Source organism: Drosophila tropicalis, unplaced genomic scaffold (assembly GCF_018151085.1).
Source record: "Drosophila tropicalis isolate 14030-0801.00 unplaced genomic scaffold, ASM1815108v1 contig_878, whole genome shotgun sequence".
Taxonomy (NCBI): domain Eukaryota; kingdom Metazoa; phylum Arthropoda; class Insecta; order Diptera; family Drosophilidae; genus Drosophila; species Drosophila tropicalis.
Genome location: NW_027173374.1, coordinates 11061274 through 11079870, shown reverse-complemented (window position 1 = coordinate 11079870; position 18597 = coordinate 11061274). Strand labels below are relative to the sequence as shown.

At 40.3% G+C, this 18597-nt stretch overlaps 6 protein-coding genes across 10 annotated transcripts; 3 read left to right on the top strand and 3 right to left on the bottom strand.

The window, feature by feature from the left end:
- Positions 1–958: 958 nt before the first annotated feature.
- LOC137584723 (pupal cuticle protein 36) lies at positions 959–3793 on the bottom strand. Of its 4 annotated transcripts, none has more exons than XM_068300261.1 (6): positions 3104–3793; positions 2679–3041; positions 2453–2621; positions 2167–2391; positions 1930–2105; positions 959–1782 (listed from the first exon to the last, which is right to left on the bottom strand). In XM_068300261.1, exons 1-6 carry the CDS (start codon positions 3438–3440, stop codon positions 1733–1735), a joined length of 1320 nt encoding a protein of 439 aa, XP_068156362.1. In that variant the 5' UTR covers positions 3441–3793; the 3' UTR covers positions 959–1732. The 4 variants fall into 4 exon arrangements, with proteins under 4 accessions (XP_068156362.1, XP_068156363.1, XP_068156360.1 ...); XM_068300262.1 differs by having other exon boundaries at positions 2679–3038; positions 3104–3792; XM_068300259.1 differs by having other exon boundaries at positions 2453–3041; positions 3104–3792.
- A 617-nt stretch (positions 3794–4410) lies between these two features.
- Positions 4411–11800, top strand: LOC137584116 (C2 domain-containing protein 5). Of its 2 annotated transcripts, none has more exons than XM_068299365.1 (10): positions 4411–4727; positions 4797–5098; positions 5154–5499; positions 6097–7679; positions 8527–8860; positions 8922–10058; positions 10123–10210; positions 10277–10693; positions 10770–11042; positions 11113–11800. In XM_068299365.1, exons 1-10 carry the CDS (start codon positions 4564–4566, stop codon positions 11173–11175), a joined length of 4707 nt encoding a protein of 1568 aa, XP_068155466.1. In that variant the 5' UTR covers positions 4411–4563; the 3' UTR covers positions 11176–11800. The 2 variants fall into 2 exon arrangements, with proteins under 2 accessions (XP_068155466.1, XP_068155467.1); XM_068299366.1 differs by having other exon boundaries at positions 4415–4727; positions 7372–7679.
- Golgin84 (Golgin-84) lies at positions 11653–13569 on the bottom strand. The gene is made up of 2 exons (XM_068299367.1): positions 12146–13569; positions 11653–12089 (listed from the first exon to the last, which is right to left on the bottom strand). Exons 1-2 carry the CDS (start codon positions 13470–13472, stop codon positions 11875–11877), a joined length of 1542 nt encoding a protein of 513 aa, XP_068155468.1. The 5' UTR covers positions 13473–13569; the 3' UTR covers positions 11653–11874.
- A 107-nt stretch (positions 13570–13676) lies between these two features.
- Positions 13677–15529, top strand: LOC137584502 (tRNA modification GTPase GTPBP3, mitochondrial). Its single transcript, XM_068299925.1, has 2 exons — positions 13677–14254; positions 14309–15529. The coding sequence occupies exons 1-2, from the start codon at positions 13739–13741 to the stop codon at positions 15305–15307; spliced, it is 1515 nt and encodes a 504-aa protein (XP_068156026.1). The 5' UTR covers positions 13677–13738; the 3' UTR covers positions 15308–15529.
- A 376-nt stretch (positions 15530–15905) lies between these two features.
- Positions 15906–16875, bottom strand: LOC137584503 (uncharacterized). The gene has a single exon (XM_068299926.1). The coding sequence runs from the start codon at positions 16767–16769 to the stop codon at positions 16137–16139; it is 633 nt and encodes a 210-aa protein (XP_068156027.1). The 5' UTR covers positions 16770–16875; the 3' UTR covers positions 15906–16136.
- Positions 16876–17507: 632 nt separating this feature from the next.
- On the top strand, positions 17508–18549 carry LOC137583849 (uncharacterized). Its single transcript, XM_068298999.1, has 3 exons — positions 17508–18184; positions 18240–18356; positions 18420–18549. Exons 1-3 carry the CDS (start codon positions 17508–17510, stop codon positions 18547–18549), a joined length of 924 nt encoding a protein of 307 aa, XP_068155100.1.
- The last annotated feature ends 48 nt before the right edge of the window (positions 18550–18597 follow it).

The window sequence follows — 18597 nt, the reverse complement described above, 5'->3', positions numbered from 1 at the left end:
TATACTTTTCTTTGTTGGTTTTGGGGTTTTAATTTCTTTTTTAAATATTTAGTTTTCTTCTATTTTGTTTACCACCATTTTCATACTCCTTTTAAAAGTTTTCACGTTTTCCTCTTTAATCTTTATATATTTTTTTTTTTAATTTTTATATATATTGTTTCTGTTTGTTTTCGAGTTTTCTGTTTGCTTCCTGTAAAAAAAAATAACTAAAGTTCTACAATTTAAAATATTAAAAGCGGCAATAGGCCGCTTTTTTTTGAATGGAAAACTCATAAGTAAAGTAGGGAAAAACCTGTTGAAGCTTTCCATTTGCATTGAGTTTTCCATTTTATTTAATTTATTAGATTAATTGTTGTAAAATTTTAACCAATATGACATTTTTAGTCACTTAACTTACCAAAAATATGTTCAATTTGTGTTTTTATTTTTCATTTTTTTTTTTTTGTTTGTTTAATTTGCTTTTAAGTTTGTTTTGTACTCTTTCTTTTTGTCTTCTTTTCGATCTCTTTGGTTGTGTTTAGTAATATCTGTTTATCACTTTGATTATTTGTTCAAAAGTTGCCTTTGTACTCTTAAATTTGTTCATTTCATCATTTGTTTTCTTGTTTGCATTTGTTTAAACAAAATAGTTTTCAAAATAATAATAATATTAAATAATAGTTATTATTTTTAAATAAGTTTAATGCATCACACACATGTTTGAACATTATTTTATTGACTTTTTTGTTGCATCTTTTTTTTTTTTTTTTTTATTTTATTTTTGCTAATATATTTTGTGTATTTCGTTTTGTTGTTTTGTGGTATTTTCCAGCTTATAATAGTTACAGATTTAGATTTAATAAACAAATTTTTTAATGTTTATCGTCAAATTAGGAAAATAATAGTTCTTTTTCCTCGTTTGTTTGCTTATTTTTCTTTTTTGGAAAAGTTCAAAAAATAAGAAAAGATTTTTCAAATATTTGTGGTTATGGTTTCGTTTGGTTTTCTTTTTGTTGTTATAAAGCTTAAAAACTAAAATTTATACAATTTTGTCATGAGTTGACGCGATTGATAGATATTAATCTATTTAGATGTAAGATAAGTTCATCAGAAATATGATTTCAAGCATACTTTGGTCACAGTTCCATGATAATTGTATAATATAAAAAAAATTAAAGGCAAAATAATTGAAAAACAGATCATTAATTTAGAGGCGATGGAGTACAAGGCAAACTCCATCTGTCAAAAAACATTACACGAAATGGGAAGCAGGTTGTTGAAAGTAAAGAATTTATGAGGTGGTAGGCGAACAAACACAAAAATAGTAGAAATGATTTTTGTTTACTATAGATGTTTCGATATATATATAAATTTATATATATGTAAGTTTTAGAGATGTAAAGACGCATACTTATAAACTAGGAAAAAGAGAACTTTTATGGCTTATGACTATTTTTGTTTTTTTTTTTTTTTTGTTTCTGTTTTTGTTGTTTTGTGTTAGTGTGTGTGTGTGTGAGAGAGTTTGCTGTTGTGTATCTTTGTCTCTTCATAAAACATAGTGATTTCTCTGATTTATGTCCACTTATGATTTGCCCTAATTCCTTAATTTGGTTACTTAAATTGGCTTTAACTTTTACTTTTTTGTTTGTTTACTTATTTTCGGAGTACGCGCAGCGTTTAATTTACCAGTTTTAGGTTGGAAGGGGATTTAAGGGGAAGGAGAGATAGGATGGTAGTGGTGGTGGCTGTAGTCCTAATAGTAAGCAGCTGCATTTGAATAACTCTGCGAATATGATTGCGAATCTAAAAAAAAAAAACCAAAATACAAGAAGGATAAGAATGAGATTGATTACAATTACTTTGGACTATTTTATACTAATATTTATCTTATTTAGTATGAGTTATATAGAAGTTTATTAAGTTCACAATTCCCCCACTCCCTTAGCTTACCGTAGCCTGCATAGGCTCTTTCATCATAAGCGGCAGCGCTTTGCTGCCCATGCTGACTGTAGTCCGCCTGACCAGTGGCATTATAGTCCACGGCTGTGGAACCATACTGTTGGCTATAATCTTGACCATATGACTGATACCGTGTATCTTGCTGTTGGGTAGCATATCCCGTAGAGCTGCATAAAGAGCAAGAGTTATAATGAATTGAGGAACACTGAGGTAAAAAAGCAAACGCACTTGTAGCCCTGATACTGGCTCTGGTCGTATTCACTGGCTGCATGTGTGGCATAGCTTGCACTAGCAGCAGGGGCAGCACTTGCTTGCTGGGCATAGCCACCGCCGCCGGTACCACTCTGGCTATAGCCATTGTAGCCCTGTTGTGTTGCCGTTGAGGAGTAACCGCTTTGAGCATAGGGATCTACTTGCTGCTGTGTCTGGTCATGCGACTGGTAGCTATGATGGCTGTTGATTGGGATATATAAAAGATTGTCAGAGAACGCGGTAAATTCATTTAAAATCTTACCTCTGAGCCGGTGGTGAGCCGTATGACGTTTGTGGCGGTCCTCCACCGCCCATGTGTTGCTGTTGTGTATGATATTTGGGAGTCATCGCTGGCCGCTGTCCATAAGGTCCACCATCGTAGCGTCCACGTTTGGGGCCGCCGGGACCACCAGGAGCGCCACGTTTGAGAGCTGGTACCGGTGCAATTTGTGTATTGGGATTATGATGCATGGGTGGCCGACTCATACCTTGATTATAGCCACCGCGTCCACGGGGAGCACCGCGTCCACCGCCACCCAGAGAGTTGCTATGATGTGAGTGAGGACCACTATACATTCCGCCACCTCCACCGCCATTTAGATGAGGATTATAGGAGCCACGTCCTCTAAATGGACCTCCACGACCACGTCCACGACTTATATAGGGCGGTGGACCTCCACCGTTTCCTGGAGCCACATTGGACACCGGCGGAGCAGTACCATTAGCTCCGTCTGTACTCTCATCGCCAGTGGTCTCTTGGGTCTGGCCTTCGACAGCATTTGCGGCTGCAGTGGTGGGCACTGGCGAGACAGTCTTGTTGTTATCCGCTCCTGTATGCTGCTTGGGAGCTGCTTTAAAGCGAATTCATATTTATAAGCTTTATTAGTCTTCGTAGCTTAAATTCATTACTTACGTTGTTGATACATAAGTGGGCGTCCACCCCGCATGCCCATGGGTGCCCCACCACGCGGCTGGAAACCTCCACCGCCACCACCACCGCGCCCCTGATAACCTAATCCTCTTGGACGCATACCACGCGGTGGTCCTTGCATCATGCCCTGCATTGGTGGTCCTCCTCCTCCCATGCCACCCCGCATGCCGCCCATAAAATGGCCGCGACCCCCACGCCCCCTGCCACGTTCGAAGCCACCTCTCATAGGCGGACCGCCGCCGCGTCCTCTATAGCCTCCACCTCCGCCACGTGGTCCACCACCAATTGATGGGGCTGATACTTGGACAGCTCCTTCCATGATTTACCCAAAGGTTGCTCTCTTATAATCTCTCAGACTGGGACACCCACCACACAGGCACACACACTCACACACGGAATTCACCAACACGCAAACACACACACACACACGCAAACTCACAGCGGACACAGACACAGAACGCAGAACCGAAAATTTGCCGGAGTCTTTGATGGAGTTTTATTTACTTGTAAACGTTTTATGGCATGCAAAATGCAATTCTTTTATTTCTTCTCTTTCACAATAAGTGTATGCAACTGTAAACACACTGTATATTCTTAATTTTCACTAACTTTTTGTTTTTATTGAAACATTTTCTTAAGAAACGCGTTTAGTTTGGAGGAGTGAAAAAATATGGCGGCTATCGATTTTTTGCCGGCGCTGCCAACTCGTGTGAATCGCATCCGCGGTATTCGCAATCAGGGCTACAAACGGTGCGCAAACTTTTGCCCATTAAATACATAAAAAACATAATTCTTTATTGAAAATAAATTAAATAGTATTATTTAACTTTAAGCTTAGCAAAACATCAAGATTCCTCAGTTAGATTTACAGAAAACTCCCCCTTATGTTCTGTAGAGAGTGATCATTAATAATTCATAAAGACAGAGCAGCTGCATATATTTATACAAATCAAAACACTTTTTTCCATCCAAAAGAATAAAAAAAATTTAATTCTATTTCTTGAATGTTTTAAGTTAAAAATTTGCTGCTCCCTAAAAATATACATACCGCCTTAGGCAAAAGCTCCAGGTGTTTCTAATGCAAGATAATTGATTACATATGTATAAGTCCGAACGGTTAGTATATCGACGTCACATGTCAAAAGTGTAATAAACTTATGATAACTTATATTATTATATTAATTAATATATATAACCTTAAAAATATGTTTTATTATATATTAATATATACATATCTCATAATAATGAATATTCTGCAGCGAACTAGTTTATAAGCCAGTTCAAAGGGTTGTTCAAAGAGTCAGTTCTAAGGGCTGTAGGACTAGGAAAATGGAAGGAAAAATATAAGTTAAAATTAAAATAGATTAGCGTGTAAGTGGAAAGTGGTTTGTGCAGAAATTTGGTGAAAAGGAGACGTAGACGACGACGACGACTGGTACAAGATGCCTGGCAAGGTGGGGGTGAAGATAAAGGCTGCACGGAATTTGCCTGTGATGGACAAGAGCAGTGAGACAACAGATGCTTTTGTGGAAATCAAATTGGCCTCGGTAACCCACAAGACAGATGTGTTCCGCAAGAGCTTGAATCCCACCTGGAATACAGACTGGTAAAATTACATTTACATATATGCCTGAAGATCTCGTTGATTCTCAATCTTTTTATGTTGCATTTCAAGGTTTCGTTTCGAGGTGGATGACGCCGAGTTGCAGGATGAACCACTTCAAATTCGTTTGATGGATTATGATACCTATTCGGCTAACGATGCAATTGGCAAGGTAAATATCAGTCTGAATCCCCTGTGTCTGGAGAGTTCTAGTCAAGCTGGCCATGGCAAAGGCTCTGTGCTATCGGGATGGATTCCAGTTTTCGATACAATGCATGGCATACGCGGCGAAATAAATGTGATAGTTAAAGTGGATCTATTTTCGGATGTCAATAAGTTTAGGCAAAGCTCTTGCGGCATTCCCTTCTTCCACTGTGAGTACTATCATTCCTGTTTCTTTATTTAGACTAATATTTTGGTAATTTCCAGCCCAATGTGTGCCATTTGGTTATCGTGCCCAGGTTATTCATGGTTTTGTTGAAGAACTGGTGGTCAATGATGATCCCGAATATCAATGGATTGATAAGATACGCACTCCCCGTGCTTCCAACGAGGCCCGACAGGTGGTCTTTCTAAAGCTTTCAGGACAAGTACAAAGGAAAATGGGTCTAAAGGCCATTAATTTGGGTGCAAATGCAGTGATTGGCTATACCCAATGTTTTGATCTAGAGGGTGATGTGGGTGTAGTGGCTCGAGGAGTAGGCACTGCCGTCACACTCATCAAAGACACCAGCAGTAGTCAGCCTAATAGTGCTGATGTGGCGCTAATTGAAGAGTGAGTATTCAGAGTCAGATTGTTTGATTTAGTGTTCCCAGGTTGATATTTGTATATATATCACGAAATGCAAACATTGCGGTACTGTCGAATCATTTTATTCCCAAATTGTCAAAATATTTGTTGAAAACATTCAGATTTTATCAGTTATATGTTTGCATTTCCTGTATATACATTTATAAACTATATATTATAATATACATACATGTATCTGGAACTTTTCTGATAGTTACAGTAATAGACTCAAAACCAAACAGACTAAATGAAATGTGATATATAAGATTTTAAAGCGTCTTTTTCTCTTGGTATTCTCCCCTATTCGTCACATCAAAATGATTCTCGTTTAATCTCTCATCTCAATTTCTTCTTTATTATTATTATTATTATGGCTCCTTGTCGTATCGTATTGCACGCCCCAAAAATTGTTGTTGTTTTGTTTTTACCTATTTTCTTTATTGAATTTATTATTATTATTTATTGTGTCGTGTGTTCGTGTATCGTGTTGCGATCTGGTTATAACCCATTTGTACCTTCTACTCGCATATCTACTCCTATCCTTACTCCTACTCACAACTCCCCAACAATATTATCACATAGACTTGCCCAAAAGTACCTTGATTTTCTCAATTGTTCAGGGACAAGCAGCTCAAGTCTGATGTCCCCGTATCGCCTCAATATACACAAGCCCCAAAAGCCAAGTGCGGCATCCATGTTCTATTTGGAGAGCGCTAGCTCGGATACAGAAGATGCGGAAATCATGCAGAATCTCATCCAACAAGAAGATGAGCGAGGTGAACGCTCGCGACGTGAAAAGAAATTGAGGCACCGCATGCGACGTTTGACTCTATCGTCGAAGAATGTGTTCAGCGAAAAATATGCCACATTGTTGCGACGGATAGAGCCCAAAATACCAGAGAATGCTACACAATCGCTGACTAGCATATTTGGTGGTCTAGCCAGCCCTGGTCATAACTCGAATGGCTCCCGTGGACGACGCCGCAGAACACAATCCCGTTTCGCTTTAAATCGTAAGGGTACTCTACCAAATATTGTGCGATCCATAAGCAATGATACAGGAGTAAGGCCAACAAGTACCCATCATTTAACTGTCCCCTTGTTGGCTGATTATCAAGAAAATACACGATCGGCTCCCGATTTGGGTCCATTGGAAGAGGACTCGACGTATCTAAGCGATTCCAGTGAAGATTCTCTGCAGTTGGGTGTTCTAATTGCAGCTCCAAAGAGCCAGAATTCCATTGATGATGAATTGCAAGACAATTGGATAAAGCCGGGTGAAACCCGTAGTTGCGAAAACAGTCAATTGGACTTAAAGGCTGGCGAATCCAAGCCGTATCATATATTGGAAGAAATAAAAAATTTCTCCCACTGCTTAAGAAATATGTTGAATCCCAGGTCAAGTAAGGATAATGAAATGATTGCTTACAAAAAGCATCCTTCTTTGGTATTAAGTTTGGAGCGTAAGACCTACTACAGCTCTCAGCCAGAATTACCCACTTGTTCCGATAATAATGAAGGCAATAGAAAACTTAGTCAATCAGCTTCAATGTTGCAATTAAATGATTTACCCAGCTACGACATGAAAAGTCAGAAAGAAGAAGTGGTAAATGCCATAAGACAGGAGGGGGCAGCGCTTAAGTCGCATTCATTGACTCCTGTACCCGAGTTACGTGTTAGTCCTTCGTCACCCCAATCAACGCCCACGAAATCTGAGCTAGTTAGCCATACCTTTGACCAACCACAACAACGTTTAGATCATTTTGTATATATCTCTAATAGTACTAACCATAGTAATAACAATAATCAATCATCATTGCTTGCTCCATTTGCCATACAACAACAACGTGAACTTAGGTCCAGCACTGAAATCCAACAGCAGCCATCGGTTGGAACTACAGTAACAGATGCTACAGCCATACCTGTTCCAGTCGCTGCTATAACCAGCAACACAGAAAGTCCCAATGCCAAACGTTTTGCTTCCCCGGTGAACACCAGCCGCCTTAAGCTCACCCCCAGCCCTTCTAAAAGTGGAATTTCGGCGACTACAAATGCAGACAGTGCTTCAACGTCAACCACATCGACGGCCACAACTATGGTGCCCACCACGGTGGGGGAAATATGTCGTCGTTCTTCTGATTCGGATTTAAGTGTCACACCCAAAGGTATGTAAAAAACGCATATATTTTGAGCAAAAAAAGGGAAGCGAACGAGGGGTGAATCTTCTACTGATTCTATGCATACTGATGCATAAGCAATAAAGATTAAGAATAGGCCATCAGGAAAAGTGGTCTGGAGTCATCCTCTATTTACCATTTTGTGTGTGTGTGCGCGTGTGTATCTCTCTCTCTATGTTTGTGCTCCAAATGTCCCATAAAATGTCTTCTAATGTTCTCTCTCTATCTCACTACTCTGCTGCACTTCATCAAATAATAGGCATTGCCTTTACATTCCATCGTAAGCGTAAGTAGCTCGATGTGCCCACCTCTCAATGTCAATTGTATGTCTGTGTGTGTATCTTTCGATGTTTTAAAGGGTCTGTGTGTGCCATCTGTGTCTCTATTCCTGCATCTATCTTTGCCTAGCAGGATTTGTTGTTACCTACTTACTAAACTTCTTTCTGTTTGTCCAAGTTCTCTACTTTTATTGTCTGTCTCTTTGTTTCTCTTTTTTAATGTGACTCGCACTGTTTCATCCAAATGCTTTGTTCATTATACATCCTAAATGATCATAAGAAGTTAGACCTGGATTTATGAATTTGTCTCATGAAATTGAAATAACTTACGCATATTTTCAAGGATTTCAAGTTTCCAAGCTCTTTGTCAACTCTTTAAACTGAAAGAAAACACCTTTTTACATTTGTTCAATGCGAACTCCTCACTTCCCTTTCCTAACTATCGTTGTATACATATATAGTTATAAATTTAAATATATCCGTGTATATATGTGCCCATTGTTGGAATAATGAAGAAGTGTAAATTCGCTTTAAAAAATATTTTGAAATATTCACAGGAAATTCAATTTGTGTGGCCAGTGAGCGTTTAGTAGCTGCCACAGCCATGATGCGTCTTTCGCAGCCTGTGGCAAAAACAGGAGCAGCAGCTGATACGCTAGATATGCTGGAATATCCCTTCTTGACCATGACCAAATATCCTACAGGCTTCATACTTCATTTGGGTGCAACTGTGGCAGCTCGCTCAGTGAAATTGCTTGAACGTGTACCCAATCCCGATGAACCGGAGGTACGTGATAGCTGGTGGACTGAATTGCGTATGGAGATCCGTTCGCATGCACGTTCTCTGGGCTGCAATGTGGTTTTGGGCTACGCAGAGACCACAACCATTTCGTAAGTAAAAATGGTTTCTAGTACAACCTGTAAATGATTAATTCCTTCTTCTTTTATTCAGCGATGATGTATGTGTTTTATCCGCCACTGGAACGGCGGCCGTGATCAACATGGTGTTCAACAGATCAATTTCACAAACCGATATATTTGCAATATCCAAAGCCGCAACTACTCTGCCACCAGGAGCGATGTCCACTTCCCTGGAAGAAAGGGACGCGAATGGCAGCGAACCAAGTGTGAGCAAGGAAAGCGGTTCAACAAGTGGAGCTGGCGGCTCGAGCACAGGCAAGCGTTATGGATTGCCACCATTGCTCAACGGCTCTCGCAATACTTGTGCCATTTGTCATATACCTTACAATTTGAGCTCTGTGCCCTTCAATGTGAAAATGAAGAAATGTGCGGTTTGTCGTAAGGGTCGGGTGCCCGATGTCCTCTTGGCCACATTGGAAGTACCCGAGTATTTACAGGTCACTGGACGCGGTTGCTTCATGCAGGCTCAAGTGGTCCGCTCTAAAAGAGATTTGCGTTCCGAACTAAATGCCAAAGAGATTTCCGATGGTCTACCATTTCTTGAGTACGAGCTTCATCGGGTTTTGATCAATAAGCTGAAGGCCAAGGGAATGAATGCCATTTTCGGCCTTCGTACACAAGTTGCCATTGGAGAGCGAATGATTGCTTTAATAGCCACTGGAACAGCCTTGTTTTTAACGGCATTGCCTGTGCCTCAAGTACCCAAAATAGTGGCCGGAAATTCGTGGACTGATAAGCAAAAGCTAAATGAGTTGCAAAAGAAATTGCAAGAGACATTTGAACGTAATCAGGAGATCTATCAGCTAAAAAGTATGGATCCTGATTTAGCTTCAGCACCAGGAACTGCTGCCACGGCCCAAAATGCATCTGGTGATAGTCGTCAATCTGAATCAGATGATTCCGATGAGGAGGAAATGAATGAAATCGATTTGAATTGTGGCAATAAAGAGTTGTGTGTCCTTGAAGTGGATGATATAGAAGATTTAGAGATTATATCCTTGCTAATGGAACCTTATCCACCGGAGGGTTTTCATGTGGTCAATACACAGAGTGTACCTGGAATGCAGGAAATGGATACTGTTAAGAATTTGCAAATGTTTACCCAAGTTTGGCGTGCACGCCTCGATGTGGGACAGAGTGTCAATGGATTTCCCAAACATTTTCAACGGTGAGTGTGAATCACATAAAAAACAGGACAGTCTTATAATCAATTTATTAACCTACCCACACAGCTTGCTCCAGACAATTTACTTCAAATTGCGTACCATGATACCCTGTGCCATATGTGATTTGCGTTTTCGATTGGATCTACCCGAAACGGTAGGCCAAAGAGATCACCTCTCAGGCAAAGCGACTGAGACTTTTATTGTTTAATTTGTCTTGCAGGATCAAATCCAATTGCTAGTGACTGGTATGGCCATGGGTCTAACTAATGGCAATAAAATGAAATATCGTCGCCGTCAACAACAGCAACAGAATGGCCTTCATGAGGTAGCTACTATAGCGGCCATGACAGTGCCACCTCAGTCTTTGATAATGCATCCCACACAATCACAACCGGAGTTGAATGGCAAACGTCAGCTACAGGAAGAGGATTACATATTCCCACTCGATGAGGATCAAATGGTAGATACGCCGACACCAACCAGCTCTGCTATACCACCATTTGGCATGAGTTCATTTAAAATGCGCAAAACATCACCATCACGGCTAGGCAATTTGGGCAACCTTACACCGGGTCTTTCTCCAGCGGCGACAGCACAAAAATCCCTTAATGCGGCTCAAATTCCGCGTAATCGTTTTGTAAGCGATGGAAGACATCATATTTTTAATTCAATAATTCTCATTGATTTGGTTTTTGTCTTATGTTCTGGTTCAGTTTCCCCTGCGAGATCGTTTTGGTGTGGATTTGACGCCATTGAGTTTTATACCCGGTGGACGTATTGAGAAGTATTTGGGCAATTTGAATTTCTTCTTCATCAGGGAAAGCACTTCGATACGCGAAAATGGTGGTATAAGTGGCTTTGTCCATGGGTTTATAACCGAATTGCTAGCTGTGGTCAGAGCCCATATAGCTTCAGTGGGTGGCAATGCTATGGTCTCATTTTACATCACCGAATTGATATTGTTTGATAATCAGCATAAAAACCAGGTAAGCCAAAGAACTATCTATCAGTATCAAGTTGGAGATTAATCGAATTTCTTATCGTTTTCGTTTTTAGGGCCAGTGCCTGATTAGCATTGGCGGCGATGCTGTCTATGTTAGCTATTATGCCGATGACTGATATAAACGTTTGCGGGGCATATAGCGCTTATTTTACGCCAACCGTCCCAAGAGTCTTTACTTGTAAAAAAAACAAAAGTACTATCAACGCCAAGTCTACTTAGCCTTCACTCTCTATCTAACTATATCCATGACTTCCTCTTTAGCATTGACTGTATGACAATTGAGTGCCCAGCATTCTTTATTTCTATATAATGGTACTTATTGCACGACAGTTGAGCTTGCTCTAGACATATTTACTTACCAACCAGAGGAGCCATCCAAACATATTTTGTGGAGGTGAAACACTTTTTAGAAATGGTTTGGCATCTTTCTGGTTGGCTTCCCAAATAGAAAACAAAAACAACTCTACTTAAACTAGATAACTAAATGTTAGCTCTAGTTGAATTCTACTTATCTGCAATATACGAACTGTGAACTGTTCTCTTTTTAACCTTAGCGTAGTGTGAATTTTGTTCAATCTTGTTATATGTCTCTCTATTTTTTTTTTGTTTTTTGTCAACTTATTGTACATATAGCTGATGTTTATTGAATTTAGAAATTATATATCTAGCTAGAAAGATAATACACAACACAGATACATATACACAGAAAATACAATAAATAAAAATACATATTTAAATGTATGTAATATAGTATGATACATAATGAAATAATTGCAAAATAAAATCAAAGAAACTTTTGCTCAAATTAAAGTTATTTAATTGGGCGTAGTGGATAGTAAGACAAACATAACCCAAAGATGTAAAAGAGCCACATAAAGAATCACAGAGATGCGCATCATGGGATAACGACGTAGAAATGCACCCACACGGATACCCATGGAATCTGCCTGACGTAGAGCACGCTTAAATCGTCGTGCCACGCGATTATCAAATGGACTGGGATGCATCAGAGTCGGAAATTGAGCTTTAGCTGGAATGAAAAATATAGATAAGCTAACGATTTAAAGATTGAGTATTTAGTTTTACCATCATCTGTACTATTCGAGAGTAGAGCATTGCTGCGTGAATTCGTGTTGCCCCTTTGGTGTTCCATATCTACCATGTGGGCATTCTGTTGCAATTGACTTTGCATTTTTTCGTACTGCAGCCTAAGGGCATTTCTTTCACCCGTAACCCGTTCGAGCAGACTTTGTCGTTCGACCAGCGATTCGGTTAGTGCCTGCAGACGACTCTCATAGTCAATTTTGACGGTTGTCTGATGTCCTCCTTCGTTTAGACGCTTGCGTAGTTGTTGCAACTGTTGCTCCCGCTCTGCTGTGATGGCCGTTTGTTGGCTTAACTTTTGTTTAAGCGTTGATATAGATGAGTTTAACTCTTGATTAAGCAACCGATGTTCCGATTCATGTGAAACATTCGAGTCCCGTGACTGACTTAGCTCCTTGGCCAGCAATTCTTCGCGTTGGCGAGCTGTGCTTAGTTCGAATTCGAATTGTCTTATCTGGCTGATTTGATCCTCCAATTGAAGCCGTAACCGTTGCAATTCCTCGTTATTGTGCTCTAACTCTTGCTTGAGAGCGTTATGTTCCATTTCTAAGAAACGTGTCTCGCTGGAAGTGGGCTCCAGATCGCTTTCTCCATCCTGAGGCTTGGCCTTTAGTTCGGCTATCAGATTATCTTTGGCCTGAAGGGCTCGCTGAGCTTTAGACCGATATTCCTGGAGTTCCATCCGCTGTTGTTCTGTCTCTTTGGTTTGCATTTGCAACTTGTGAGCGGTGGTCATGTATTCCTGCTGTAATTTAGCCAGATTCGTTTCCAATTCGGATATGGAATGAACATATGCCATATGTGCCGACTGAGCCTCGTTCAGATCGTGCACGGCCTTGTCCCGTTCATCGGACAGAGTTTTAGCCAGAGTCTCCAACTCCTGGCTGCGTTGCTGAAGAGCGAAATTCTCGCTATCATGGTTCAGAGCTTCCAAACGTAGACGCAACTCATCCCGCTCGGCTGTGATCTCGCTAAGAGCTATTTTAAAAGCGGCCAATTCGTGTGTGTCCATTGCACTGGTCACAGTGTCTGGATTGGAGTAAGTGGAGAAACTCGCTGACGCTGGCAACTTTGCACGCAACTCTTTGGTCACGATAGGAGCGCCTTCGCTTTTGGCACTGGATGCACTGTTAGTAACAAACGGACGCTTTGCTGGCGATAAGGTGGTCTTCAAAGATTGCGTGCTGGAGATGCTGCTGGTCATGGCAGCAGATGGAGTGTCCGTTTGCAATGCTGTGGCAGCATTTTGATCAATTTTATTCAATATATTCTCGGCCTTATCTGCCAGTCCAGTTATCCAGGACGACATGGTCAGATGCTCTGTAGCAGCTGCTTTAAAATGTATTTGCTGAGAAAATTTTTAATACGTGGAAAATTATAATTGTTTTTTGTTTTGTTGTGTTGGAGATTTATTAGTGATGTGAGCCAGCGGTGCGACTTCATTAGCGTGAGTACGATAGTAAACTATCTGCCATCTCTAATATACAACCATCTCTAGCTAACAGCTGGCATAAATTGCTGCCAGCTGATCATTTGCGCTTGGTATGTTTTTAGCGCTTGTGAAGATGAGATGCAATGGCTTTGTTGCGGAACATATCCAATAGTTTTTGTCGCATTTTTCAACGGCAAGCAAGTTCCGATTCCGCGTGTACCATCTACAGCCTCAGTTCCGGTCATGTCAAGTGTGGAGTATCCGTTATACGCCTCTCGGGACCAAGAACCAAACAGGCGCTGAGGGCAATAATAGCAAGTGGAAGTGAAAATGGATTTGAATTCGAGCCAAAGCCCAGACAGGCCTATCTTAAATCCTTTTATCACCCAGTTAGTAAAGAGATGATAGATAGAGGTCTATTACTCTGGTTCCCAGGGCCGGCTTCATTCACTGGAGAGGATGCTTGTGAGTTTCAAGTGCATGGGTCTCTGGCTGTAATAGCTGCCATGTTGGATGCACTGGGTCAGTGCGATGGCTTAAGGCCGGCGAAACCAGGCGAGTTCACCAAGCGAGCCTTCTTTGGAGGCAAACTGGATTTAACAGAAGTCGAGGGCTTGGCTGACCTCATACATGCTGAAACCGAAGCCCAACGAAAACAGGTGAGTTCTTGCTACGTTCTTGAATATTATTCAATTAAACGAACATAATTTTAGGCCCTTCTACAAAGTACTGGAGCACTGGCCCGTCTTTATGATAGCTGGCGCAAGCGGCTAATTCGCTGTGCTGCCCATTTGGAGGCCTACATTGACTTTGCCGAAGAAGAGCAAATCGAAGGCGGAGTGATTCTTCAACTGACCCGCGAACTGAATGCTGTTAAAGCCGAAATAAAGGATCACTTGAATGACCAGCGTCAGGGTGAAATTTTGCGTGATGGCGTCCGCACGTGCATTGTAGGTGCACCAAATGTTGGCAAAAGTAGTCTCCTAAATATGCTCTGTCAACGATCTGTATCCATTGTGACTCCTCTGGCTGGGACGACGCGCGACATAATAGAGACCATGCACAATTTTGGTGGTTATCCTGTGGTTTTTGCCGACACAGCTGGTCTACGCAGACAAACTAGCGATGCCATAGAACTAGAGGGCATGCAACGAGCCAAACAGTGCATCAACCAATCAGATTTGATACTTCTCGTTGCCGATGCTAGAGAATTGACAACATTAGACAGCAGTCAATCGAAATCAGTGACTTACTATATAGAAAAATACCTGAATGATCTGGATATTCCGCTAGCTCTATGCAATGACAAAGTAGTAAAACTAGTGGCCAATAAAACAGACACTCTGAAGACTGACGAGTTGGAAAATCTCCAAAAACTAAGCAATATTTTGACAATTTCCTGTCTTAAACCAACTAACGAGGCATTGCAAGAATTTCTGCATGCTCTGGAGCTACAATTGCAGCAACTCTGCGGCGCACCACGAGCAGAACATCCACGCATCACCCACATGCGCTATCGCCAGCAACTGGAGCGCTGCATTGAACACATTGACATATTTCTAAGCGATTACAAACCAGATGTCTATCCAGACATGGCAATAGCCGCACAGAAATTACGTCAATCAGTCCGCTGCATAGAACGCATCACCGGTCATGTTAGCTGCGAAGATATACTAGATGTGGTATTCAAAGACTTTTGTATTGGAAAATAATTCTTAAGAATAAAGACAGAATATATATGTTTATGTAACTGAGAGACTGCATTCAGTTAAACCTGATATTCAGACCCGTTGACCATTTTGCGGTGCAACATGATATTTAATCCCTTCATATTTTTATTATCTCATATTTATTATCTTATAATTTTATCTTGAATTCTTTCTTTATGCCATAAATTTATCCAAAAATTAAACAAAATTAATCTCTCAAATCAATGTGTAAAATTATCACAATCTTCATCTCTCAGTTTGTGTTTCTTTAACTTATTTAATGTGTTCTTTTGGACTGGTCGCTCATTCGGACGGCGATAATAATGACCATGTTTATTCGGATGGTGTTCAATGGATCTTGGCGAACGATCCCTTTGTTTGCCTGTCCGTCTTAGCCGCCGCCAATAATCAAAGTCTCGCGGTCCTCGAATGGGCATATTTGGCAATTTAAATGGTCCACCCTTGCGAGTGCCCAAACATCTTACTAGAAGACTTAAGCAGAAAATATTACTAAATTGAGGCATTGATTTTTTTTTGTACAAAATTTCGAATTTTCTTTACGTTGTTGCCTAAAGGGATACTAAAATATCTATGAGAGTACTTTTGTATTTGATTTTGACATTTGTTTAATACAATATGTATTTGTTTAAGACTTTTACATTATACACTTGGAATTTGAGGTCAGTCTTATGTAATATTCGCCAGTGTTTGGCAAGTCTAATTATCTGTGAATATTAACTGCCAATGTAATGGAAGGACGAAGCGATCACTAAAAGAACTGCTATAATTTGAAACCTCCACATGGCGCCCTCGGTAGGTAGTTACTTGCAACTTAGTAGTAGAATTGGGTCGAACGATCGCGCCCCATTTCCACGGCACTACGGGTCATTATTGGTGGTGGACAATTGTTTGCGGCACGGCCAAAACGATTGCGATTGACCATGGCATTATTGTTGTCCCATTGACTAATAAACTGACGGGCCTGGTCACCACACGGCTTGGCAGTCTCCGGACGCTCATCACGAGTGCGACGACGACACATGACAGCTGGCAATTGATTCTTAACAATGGCAAGGTTTACAACCTGACGTTTCGGCTTGACGACCATAGTTTCCGGGAAATTCACCCAAGTACAATCATATGTCCGTTGTTTCATATCCTGTTTTTTATACAAGATATCATCCAAACGATGTTGGTGCCATTTAGATTCCATTTTCTGTCGACGCTCGACCGAGTCATCCTGGTCCCACATGGAGCGTCGTTTGTTTATTTGATACATTTCGCTTTTTTCACGTTCCCTGTCTAGCTGCTCCCTGGCCAGATAGACGTACGAACTGGCTCGCTGGATGGCCTGGGGCACAATACGTTTTCCAATGTGACGAGTCTGGGCGCCGGCGATCCGAGAATGCAACAACTCCATGCAACGGTTAATCACCACCTTAGGCGAACCCTGAACATTCACCATAGTTAAACGCTGCAAATTTGGTTTATAAACTACTACGAAAATAATTTATGTAATTTTTTTAAAACTATACTATGAGTATTTGTTTAGAGAGCAGCCGAAACGAACGAAACTTGTAAAACTTATGACGAATCTATAGAAATTACTTGCTTACCTTACCAAAATCTGTAGTTCAAATTTTGTCATGGCCAACTTGATCGAAATTGAATTTTGTCTTGGCCTACTTGATGAAAATTTATTTGAAAACGAAAATGAGCAACTTCTACAGGTTACCTTTATCGAGAAAATGAGGTTTATGTTTAAAATAAACCCTTTTAAATAAACCCCAATCCAACTTTCAATCCATTAAAGTCTCGAAAACCTTATTTAATATGTAGTACTCAAAAACGAATATGAACCATTTTTTTGATATGGGATTTGATTTAAATATAAATATACAACAAAAATTACCTTACACATGAGACCTATGAAAAACCATCTGGAAAACTCTACCACAAACAAGTTTAAATGTTTAAACTCTCGGGATTTGTCCCCTTTTGTTTGTGTATATATGCAGTATTTGGATTAAAGAAACTTGATCTGTGTTTATACTTAATTGGTAGTTCTACTTTTTGATTCAAGAGCTCGGGATAATTAACATTGTTGTAATTAGCGCACATCTGTAAGCTAGTGTTAATTTTCTGATGTAGGTATTTCGTTTGGGGTTCAGTTTATTTTCAGTTGTCATCGGAGTTCGTTGCCATGAGGTGGTGGTGTAGGCCTATTTTAGCTTTGGTCTTGACCAACTGCCTAAGTTTGGCCAATCTAACGTCTTCAACAGTTACCGAAACGAAATTCTTATCCCGTCGTGTTCGTGGACTTATATTCCCCGATAAAGCTGCCCTACTTTTAACGGCTGCTCTTACAAAACTAATATTAGGTGGACGTCCAAGTGGTTTGCAGTACAGTTTAGAGTTTGATATGTACGTACCATTGCCCGATTCTATACACGGATGGGAGCCAACGATTCTCCATAGGCACTTAAAACCTAAGGCAAAGATGCCAATGTTGCCAATGAAACCAAAACCACGTTGGGATTGGTATGGTTATCGGATGGGAAGTGGAAGTGAACCCTATTATCCATATGCTGGCTACAATCCTCCTACGAGTTATAAGACAAACAGAATGTCATCAAAGAACTTCTATAAAACTCCTTGGCATGTGGACGAGAATCCTTCTACAAGCTATAAGACCAACAGAATTTCAACCAACAACTTCTATAAAACTCCCTGGCATTTGGGCAAGCCTTCGGCGACTTGGAATACTGACAATGACGATGAAGTCTATGATTCCTGGTTGCATGTACCGACTTGGAAACTAAATCGAGACTATAGAGAACGTCGAGATATTTATGATCAATTTGAGGCCATGGGACATTTGTAAGATTGTAAAAAAGTTATCCATATTCGGACTCAGAAATGATGATATCTTTAGCTTTCAGTTAGACCTACGATCTTGTATTAAACGTGCCATGTGTGAATTAAGAGCTCGAGTGAATCAGCAACATGATGATGGTTTCCTTATGGAAGACTTAATGCGGATTATATTAACGTAAACCAAACATCAAAATAACATCGCGAGAAATGTTCTCATTTATTTGTTTATTCCTTCCAGGATACCCGAAAATGTAATCGATGATCCCAAATATAAGCACAGGTTGGACATCAAGGATTGTGAACGTTTCTATGCTGTTACGTGTCCCTATAGAGTTCTTGATTTTCTAACTCAACGTTCAAAAAAATAATGAATAAACAAGATTATCAAGTTAGCCATGAAATTTATTGTCAAGTGT

Excerpts from the sequence above, each read along its gene's own strand:
- LOC137584723 (XM_068300259.1), bottom strand. The coding sequence starts at position 3,440 with ATGGAAGGAGCTGTCCAAGTATCAGCCCCATCAATTGGTGGTGGACCA. Across the intron at positions 2,106-2,166 it reads AGCCAGTATCAGGGCTACAA|CTCTACGGGATATGCTACCC; the intron begins GTGCGTTTGCTT and ends CTCTTTATGCAG. Across the intron at positions 1,783-1,929 it reads AAGAGCCTATGCAGGCTACG|ATTCGCAATCATATTCGCAG; the intron begins GTAAGCTAAGGG and ends TTTTTTTTTTAG.
- LOC137584116 (XM_068299365.1), top strand. The coding sequence starts at position 4,564 with ATGCCTGGCAAGGTGGGGGTGAAGATAAAGGCTGCACGGAATTTGCCT. Across the intron at positions 8,861-8,921 it reads GCAGAGACCACAACCATTTC|CGATGATGTATGTGTTTTAT; the intron begins GTAAGTAAAAAT and ends TCTTTTATTCAG. Across the intron at positions 10,059-10,122 it reads TTTCCCAAACATTTTCAACG|CTTGCTCCAGACAATTTACT; the intron begins GTGAGTGTGAAT and ends CTACCCACACAG.
- Golgin84 (XM_068299367.1), bottom strand. The coding sequence starts at position 13,472 with ATGTCGTCCTGGATAACTGGACTGGCAGATAAGGCCGAGAATATATTG. Across the intron at positions 12,090-12,145 it reads CTCGAATAGTACAGATGATG|CTAAAGCTCAATTTCCGACT; the intron begins GTAAAACTAAAT and ends TTTTCATTCCAG.
- LOC137584502 (XM_068299925.1), top strand. The coding sequence starts at position 13,739 with ATGGCTTTGTTGCGGAACATATCCAATAGTTTTTGTCGCATTTTTCAA. Across the intron at positions 14,255-14,308 it reads CCGAAGCCCAACGAAAACAG|GCCCTTCTACAAAGTACTGG; the intron begins GTGAGTTCTTGC and ends ACATAATTTTAG.
- LOC137584503 (XM_068299926.1), bottom strand. The coding sequence starts at position 16,769 with ATGGTGAATGTTCAGGGTTCGCCTAAGGTGGTGATTAACCGTTGCATG.
- LOC137583849 (XM_068298999.1), top strand. The coding sequence starts at position 17,508 with ATGAGGTGGTGGTGTAGGCCTATTTTAGCTTTGGTCTTGACCAACTGC. Across the intron at positions 18,185-18,239 it reads TTTGAGGCCATGGGACATTT|CTTTCAGTTAGACCTACGAT; the intron begins GTAAGATTGTAA and ends TGATATCTTTAG. Across the intron at positions 18,357-18,419 it reads TTAATGCGGATTATATTAAC|GATACCCGAAAATGTAATCG; the intron begins GTAAACCAAACA and ends TATTCCTTCCAG.